The sequence below is a fragment of the Tupaia chinensis genome, unplaced genomic scaffold, assembly GCF_000334495.1.
Source record: "Tupaia chinensis unplaced genomic scaffold, TupChi_1.0 Scaffold000279_1, whole genome shotgun sequence".
In the NCBI taxonomy this organism is placed as follows: Eukaryota; Metazoa; Chordata; class Mammalia; order Scandentia; family Tupaiidae; genus Tupaia; species Tupaia belangeri.
This window is the reverse complement of record NW_006159762.1, coordinates 593,483-602,341: the sequence shown is the minus strand read 5'-3', so window position 1 is coordinate 602,341 and position 8,859 is coordinate 593,483. Positions and strand designations below refer to the sequence as shown.

Here is an 8,859-nt window from a genome sequence, read left to right as displayed (position 1 = left end):
CCACGAGAGCGGCGGCCGTATTGGCTAGACTGCACGGCGGCGCGCGCGGGGCTTCATGGGAGGTGTAGTACCAGCAGCCGCAGGGCACTGCGACTCTTGGGTCTGACGTTGGCGATTTTGCCCCTTGTGAGCTGTCTGCGGTTGTAAAGAGGTGGGTGTGTTTGGAGAGGGGGTGGGAGGAGTGGGAAAGATTCGAGCGAAAAACTGAAGAGTCCAAAATCAAAGGTAAGTGAGGGTTGCAGACTTGTGGAAAGGTATGGACCTATTACAAATTGGGGCGCAGAGCGCTTGGGGGGAGGGAGGCGTAGGCTCCACGGCCAATCAGACACTAGCAACTGTTGCCTTAGCAACCACTCCCGACACTTAGGATCCCGCCCCCTGTCCCCACTTCAAGGAAAGGAGAGAAACTCAGACTGTTTAAATGTGGCTCTTGGGCGGAGGGGGGAAGAGCGTGGGTTTCGTTTTCTCACCCGCTGTGGTGACTCTGTACCTGCAGTTTTGGGTGGCCTGGGCATGACGGAGTGACGGGAGGTGGGCTGGGATTCCGGGCCCGCGCCCCATCTCTTCCGGATTGGTCCGTATCCCCGCGAGGGCGGGGCTTGGGGGGGGGGACACTTCCCGCCCGCTGCGAGGCGAGGGCCTCCGGGATTCCTAGAGAGGACTCGGAAGTGCTCTCGGGGGTGGGATTTATGGTTTACCCCTGTTGGACAGGGAAAGCTTGGACTTGCTTACTTCCGGCGGAGAAGTGTTGGGAAGTGTCGGGTTTGGTTTTCTCTCGGTTTCTGAGAAGAGCCTCATCTTTCCATCCTTGGCCGCGAGGAACTTGAGCTTCCAGGACTGCTCCTGGGAACGGGGCTTTGAGGGACGGGATTAGGGCTTTGTGTCCGGACCGGGGTCCTGTTCCTACCCTTGACCGGGCGGGTCTCGATGTCTTGGGGTCAGAGGCGATTCTGAGGAATCTAGGTCCAAGTCAGTAGTAATAACCCTGCTTCTTATCGGAACCAACAATGTGTCCCGTTGGTCCGCCAAGCTCTTGTTGCTTGAAGGTTAGAACCAGTTTTGGCCATCATGTTTTTCTCACCTCTTCTGACTTAAGTTTGGTTTATGGCAGACAGAAGGAGCGGCTGCATCTGGTCTAGTTAGTGAGTCTTATTGCATTATTTATATGAAATGTAAAGTTCTTCGCCTCTAAACTGATGTCAGACTTTTATGGCTTCCTTTTACATTTTAGATTGGGCCTGATGTCAGATTTTTAGGACTCTTCTTTAAATTTTAATTTTTTTAAAAAAACTATTGGCCATCTTCTCTAGTAGTAATTGCTTTTTGAGTGGAATGAAGACTGCATTATGGTCCATATTTTTAGGTAGATCGTTGAGTAGATACCTTTATTGTAGATGTCCTCTTTGCCACCTCTCTTTCCTAATAATGATTCCCAATATATCAGTAGGTTGTGCACTACTGAAAGTGTCCTTCAGAAGATCTTAAAGAGCAGAAAACAAACTGGGTCAGTGTAACCCACCCAGCCTCCAGATACTTCCCTCTGAGTTGGAATGATAATGACAGAATCCCGGGAAGTTATAGACTTAGACCCTCCAGCTGAGACTTCACAGGAGCAGGAAGACCTTCTAATAGTGAAGGTGGAAGAAGAAGACTGCACCTGGATGCAGGAGTATAGTCCACCAACGCTTGAGACGTTTTACCAACGCTTTAGGCACTTCCAGTACCATGAGGCATCAGGACCTCGGGAGGCTCTCAGCCAACTCCGGGTGCTCTGCTGTGAGTGGCTGAGGCCAGAGCTGCACACCAAGGAACAGATCTTGGAGCTGCTGGTACTGGAGCAATTCCTGACCATTTTGCCAGAAGAGTTCCAGGCCTGGGTGAGAGAACATCACCCGGAAAGTGGAGAAGAGGCTGTGGCTGTGGTAGAAAATATACAGAGAGAACTTGAGGAACGCAGACAACAGGTAAGTCAAAGAGGAGACACAAAAAATTAGGAAGGAGAGGAAAGAGTTAAGGAGTTGCTGAGCAGAGGTGAGAATCTTAGCCCTCTATTGCTTCATTCATATTCTTTTATTCTCCTGGGATTAGGTACATTTGGAGATTTCCTGTCACACCAGCAAAGAGAAGCAATGTCCAATATGTTAACCTGAAGAAGACAACCTTAAATGTTACCTATTTTAAAAATTATTGTATTTATTTTTTGAAAGCTATAATATAAAATTCAAAAAGGTACATAAGGTTGTAATGAAAAGTAAGTTTTCCTCCCCCCCTAATTTTCTTACTGCCTAGTTCACCTCATTAGAGGCAACCATTGCTCCATGATACTTGTATATACTTGCAGAGATATACTGTATTCTATATGTAAGTATATATGTATATGACATGTTTTTTAAAAAGAATTATTTTACTGAACTTATTTATTCATTTATTTATTTAAATTTGACCAGAGAGGGACAAAATGAGAGCGAGAGGGAAAGTGAGAAAGTGAGCTGCCAGGTCCAGGACTCAAACTGTGGTTGACCATGTGGGAGTCCAGTGCCCTTAACCACCATGTCACCTGCCAGCTCTGAAGGCAGCTTATGTATATAACATGTTTTAAAACACGCACACAGGTTTTTTTTTTTTTTTTTCCCTGAACTGGTTTTTGCTATAGGGTGCATGTGCAGGCCAGAAAGACAGAGAGAGACAGAGACAGAAAGTGAGAAATCACCCCCCCGGGGGGATGGTTACGCTGCAATCCCTTCTCCTCCATTCTCCTCTCAGGATCTTGGGCACACATGCACATGCACCTGGTGTGAGTTTAGGCCGCCGGGTCTGGGTCTCCAACCGTGGTCGACTACATGGGAGTCCAGTGACATAGCCATTATACCCTATCCACTGATTTTTTTTTTTACGCTTTAAATGACTGCTACATCTGGAATTTATTTTAGCATAGGGTGTGGTTACAACTTAATTTTTTCCCCCAAATCTTTATCTAGTTGCTCCAACAACTTTTATAGTAATCTTATTTTTTTTGCTTCTTAATTAAAATCTCATCTTTAGGGGACCAGCAGGTGGCGTAGTGGTTAAGGCGCTGGACATTCCCACATGGCCAACCATGGTTCAAGTCCTGGACCTGGTGGCTTGCTTTCTCACTTTCTCTCTCCCTCGCTCTCTCTCTCTCTCTCTGGTTAAATTAAAATGAACAAATTAATGAATAAAGTTAAATAAATAATTATTTTAAAAAAAAATCTCATCTTTATTGGGGCCAGCAGGTGATACAGCAGTTATGGTGCTGGACTCCCACATGGCCAACTGCGTCTCAAGTCCTGGGCCTGGTGGCTTGAAAATCATTCTGGGCACGTGTGCGAGTGTGCCCAAGATCCCAGGAGGAGAATAGAGGAGAAGGGATTGCAGTATGGTCGTCCCTCCTGGGGGGTGATTTCTCATTTTCCCCTTTACTGTGTCTCTATCTCTCTCTCTGTCTCTCTGGCAGAGCAGGCACCCTAAGGCGAAACAGAAACAAAAACAAACAAAACTGGGAAAAAAATAGCTCACCTTTATCATGTGAAATTTCTTCATGTATTTATCTTACTGTCCATGTATCAGTGTTTTAATTATTTGAACTCTAAAATCATTTGGTATCTGGTAGGTTTGCTGCCCTTACCCTCTCCTAATATTTTCTGTGTGTGTGTGTGTGTGTGTGTGTGTGTGTGTTTTCCCTTTATGAACTTTAGAATTACTTTCCACCACTCCTAAAATTCTGTTGGTATTATTACCAAGACTGTTGATATCTTTATGTTACTATATCTTCTTATCCTTTCCTATACTCATGTATAACCTGACCACCATCTTCCCCTTGCTACTAGATACACACTCTCCTAAACTTTATTTTCTTATACCAGAGAAACAAAGATCATGACATCATAGGCTTACAAGAATTTGAAGCTATTTCAAGAATTTCTCACATTGCATTTAAGTCTGAGGTTCTAGTCTCATGATTCCTACCCTCTGGGTAAAGGATCCTTAAGTGTTCCAGAGCACCCTCAGGCTCTTGAGCTGAGGTAGCTCACTCCATGATACACGTTGCAGTGGAGTGGGTGGATGCTGACCCATGGTCAGACCCTGAGAGATCGTCCTACAGATGGCTACCGTCAGGGCACAAAGTAACATCCATTATCCCTTATCCTAACCTGATTTGTGACACTAATGGACACACTACTGTCTTATAGAAGTAAATATTCAAAAGCAGGATCAGCAGATGGCATAATGGTTATGTTGCTGGACTCCCATGTAGTTGACTGCAGTTTGAGTCCCAGACCCAGTGGCGTAAAATTCATGCCAGGCGTGTGTGTGTGTGTGTATACCCAAGATCCCAAGAGGAGAATGAAGGAGAAGGAATTGCAGTGTGGACATCTCCTCTGGGGGGTGATTTCTTGCTTTCTGTCTCTCTGGTGAGTATATGCATCCTATAGCAAAAACAGAAAAACCTCTTAAAAAAAAACCCAAAAAGCATAGTTTAAATCCAAAACAATTTTCTTTTAAAAGAGGTTTTTGCCTTATGGTGTGTGTGCTTGCCAGGGAGGTGGGGGAGAGAAAGAGACAGACAGTGAGACGGAAAGGGAGAAATCACACACACCCCCTGGGGGGGGGGATGGCCATGCCACAGTCCCTTCTCCATCTTCCTCTTGGGATTTTGGGCACTCATGCACATGTGCCCAGTGTGAGTTTTAGGCTGCTGAGTCCTGGACTTAAACCATGGTCAACTACCTGGGAATCCAGTGATGTAACCATTACACCATCTGCTGGTCCCCCAAAAGGATTTTAAAAATAAAATTTACAGCAGACATTACATCTCTTATTGTAATGCGTAGCCCTTCTTTGGAAGGGACACAGAGAAAAATCAGTTCTTGTTGGCAGTTAGGGATTTTAGGCCCATAGAAAGGATTTTTCCAACGGCTTCCACAGCCCTCTTTGTTTGCTGCCTTCTGGTATCTTCTAGATTGTTCCTCAGCTTTATCTCCAAGCAGTTCTGTCTCTGGCAAGCGTTTTTCTGGGCTCTATCTCTGCTCCTCCTGGGTTCCTCTGTCCTCATCTCAGTGGGCTTCAAGGGCTACTTTGCTCCTTTGGTGCTGAATGCCCTTTAGCATGCTTTGAATCATCCTAACTCCTGTTCTGAGCAAGTCCAGAAGGACACTCAGACTTCCAGCCTGAGTGCTTTTTGCCACAACTGTTTTGCATATGCCTCTTTTTTTTTTTTTAACTTTTATTAATTAAAAAAAATTTTTTTTGAGAGGTTTTTGCTATAGGGTGTGTGCGCTTTCCAGAAAGACACAGAGAGGTAGAAAGACAGAAAGCAAGAAATCACCCCCTCCGGGGGGGATGGCCATGCTGCAATCCCTTCTCCTCCATTCTCCTCTCAAGATCTTGGGCACACATGCACATGTGTCCAGTGTTTGTTTGTTTGTTTGTTTGTTTTAATTATTTATTTAATTTAATTTATTCATTCATTTATTTTAATTTGGCCAGACTCTCTCTCACACACACACATGCACACACACACACACACACACAGAGAACGAGAGAGAGAGAGAGAAAGTGAGAAAGCGAGCCACCAGGTCTAGTACTTGAACCATAGTCGGCCATGTGGGAGTGTCCAGCGCCTTATCCACCATGCCATCTGCTGGTCCCTGTTTTTGTTTTTAAAGAGAACTTTTTGCTACAGGGCATGTGTGCTCTCCAGAGAGACAGAGATAGAGACACAGAAAGCAAGAAATCCCTCCCCCCGGGGGGGGGGGGATGGCCATGCCACAATCCCTTTTCCATTCTCCTCTTGGGATTTCGGGCACACACACACTCACCCGGCATCAGTTTTAAGCCACTGTGTCCAAGACTTAAACTGCAGTTGACTACATGGGAGTCCCATGATGTAACCATTATGCCATTTGCTGGTCCCAAAATTTCAAAAGTTTTAAAACCCAAGGGGGAAGGAAGGGGTAACAACTCTGTCTTAGTGCAGGATCCTAATACTTTCCAATGTGCTGGTACCAAGCAAGTACCTTCTAGAATAGGCAGATTCTAGAGAGTGGTTGTGGCAAAATAATTGTGTATACTCTGGAGTTGAGCAAGAGCCAAGAACAGGAAGGTGGATATGTGTAGAAATCAACATGAACTAGTTTTAAGTCTTAGTGTTGGTCTCTCCTAGTGTGGCTTCAAGAGTTCTCCCCTGACCTTCTGAATTTCCTTTCTCACCTCTCCCCGTTTCACTAAGCTTAGCACACCTGGCCACTTTATTGTTCCTTGATAGTACCAAACACCTTCTTTATGCCTGGGAGTATTTGCTGATGTTCTCTGAATCACTTCTCTTTATTTTCTCCTGGCCAACTTCTTCTTTTCCTTTTGGTGTTTACTTACGTGATACGTCAGGAAAATCTTTCCTGGCCTCCAGTCTAAAGTAGGTCTCAGGTGCCAAGTTCTCCTTTGTAAGGTATAGCAGTTTGTAATTATGTATTTATTTTTGTGCTGATGTGTTTAATGAAACTTTTCTCTAACTAGAAGTAAACTGAGTTTATTGAGCCACTCTGTTTAAGTGCCTGGCTCACTGTAGACATACATTAAATATTTGGCAAGGGAATGAATGCAGGATTCTTTTATAGTCTTCTTTGTAACTGTTCTGATTGCTGGTGGTTGTGGTTGTTAGATTGTTGCATGTCCTGAAGTGCTTCCTCAGATGGGACCACCTGGAGCAGTACAGGAGTCCTTCAGTCACCAGCTCCTATCTGCAGACACCCAGCCTGAAGAAGACCCACAGAAGCCTCATCTGCTGGAGGAAAATGGTGAGGTTCAGCCATTTGACAGAAGCGACATGTAGAGAGCAGCTACGAGGGGAAGTGGTATCCATAAGAGAGAACTTGAGGCTGGGCAGCCTCTCTGCATATCCAGCAGGGTCTGGAGATTAGGACCTGGAGTTGAGTCTCTGGTGTTAAGAGAAAGGTCATCTTACAGGATTGCTATGAACTCTACCACAATTTTATTCCAAAGCTATTAATAATCGCAAATGAAGACAACTCTGAGTACAAAAATAACACAATCTTCAATAGTTTTTTATCTCTACCTCATAGATTTTGTTGTCTTACTACTTGTATTAAAAAAGCTGTCTAGTTCCTAATTGCATTCATGTATAGTTATTCAGTCTTTAACCTTAAAATCTTATTGGGGGGGGGCACCAGCTGGTGTAGTGGTTAAGGACGCTGGACTCCCACATGGCTGTGTCCCGGATCTGGCGGCTTGCTTTCTTACTTTCCTTCTCTCACTCTCTCTCTCACTCTGTCCCTCTCTGGATAAATTTTAAAAATAAATAAATAAATGGATAAATAAAGCTAAATAAAATAATTTTTTAAAAAATCTTATTTGAATGACCTCTAGAGCATTGTTCTTTTCCTTTCTTTTCTTAACCCCCTTTTCAGTTTTATTAACCTGCATTAGATACATCAAGGAAGAAAAGTAAACAGCTAAGTGTCATATTCATTATGATATATGCCCACAAGTCCATAATCCCTAATCAGAAACCCTTGGTATCAGGATATTTTAGAATTCAGAATTTTGCAGATTTAGTAAATAATATTTAAATACTGTCCATTACCTTGGCATCAGGATTTGAGGTGAAACTCATAATTATACATACTAATATTCCTATCATGAGTTGTATGCATATTTATAGTAAATCAAATGCATAGCCTCACATCAGGTCAGGTTTTTCTATCAATTTAGTTCATTACCTAACATAATAAAGAAAAAACCCTTTAGTCGTGAGAGTTTTGAGATTTCAGAATTGTGGATAAGGGTCTGTATTTCCTCCATTAGGTTCTAGGCTTTCATCTAGGTACCATTTGGTGATCAGGTCTGCCCTGACATTCCCTACTGCCCTTTATCCGTTTTTCCTGTTTCTGTGGTAAAATGACAGCAGCAGCAACAGCAGCAACTATTACTTAAATAATGTATTATCTTCAGGACCTGTTGTAAGCATTTAAAAAAAATTTTAAAGAGTTATTTTATGTCACATTTATTTTAATTTGATCAGAGAGGGACAAAGTGAGATAGAGAAAGAGGGAAAGTGAGAAAGCAAGGTCTGGGACTTGAATCGCAGTCAGCCCTGTGGGTCCCGCACCCTTAACCACCAAGGTACTTGCCAACCCCTGTTCTAAGCATTAGGTATTCGTTCTTTAACCTTAAAATCTTATGGGGGGGGGGCCCCAGCTGGTGTAGTGGTTAAGGACGCTGGACTCCCACATGGCTGTGTCCCGGATCTGGCGGCTTGCTTTCTTACTTTCCTTCTCTCACTCTCTCTCTCACTCTGTCCCTCTCTGGATAAATTTTAAAAATAAATAAATAAATGGATAAATAAAGCTAAATAAAATAATTTTTTAAAAAATCTTATTTGAATGACCTCTAGAGCATTGTTCTTTTCCTTTCTTTTCTTAACCCCCTTTTCAGTTTTATTAACCTGCATTAGATACATCAAGGAAGAAAAGTAAACAGCTAAGTGTCATATTCATTATGATATATGCCCACAAGTCCATAATCCCTAATCAGAAACCCTTGGTATCAGGATATTTTAGAATTCAGAATTTTGCAGATTTAGTAAATAATATTTAAATACTGTCCATTACCTTGGCATCAGGATTTGAGGTGAAACTCATAATTATACATACTAATATTCCTATCATGAGTTGTATGCATATTTATAGTAAATCAAATGCATAGCCTCACATCAGGTCAGGTTTTTCTATCAATTTAGTTCATTACCTAACATAATAAAGAAAAAACCCTTTAGTCGTGAGAGTTTTGAGATTTCAGAATTGTGGATAAGGGTCTGTATTT

General features: G+C 43.0%; 1 protein-coding gene across 1 annotated transcript in view; it reads left to right on the top strand.

Moving 5' to 3' along the window:
• The first annotated feature begins 665 nt into the window (after nt 1-665).
• Nucleotides 666-8,859, top strand: part of ZKSCAN5 (zinc finger with KRAB and SCAN domains 5) — a 28,094-nt gene continuing 19,900 nt past the window's right edge. Inside the window, exons 1-2 of the mRNA XM_014588442.2 lie at nt 666-1,964; nt 6,680-6,815. Coding sequence (XP_014443928.1) covers nt 1,551-1,964; nt 6,680-6,815 — 550 coding nt within the window. The 5' untranslated portion in view covers nt 666-1,550. The remainder of the gene's footprint in view (nt 1,965-6,679; nt 6,816-8,859) is intronic.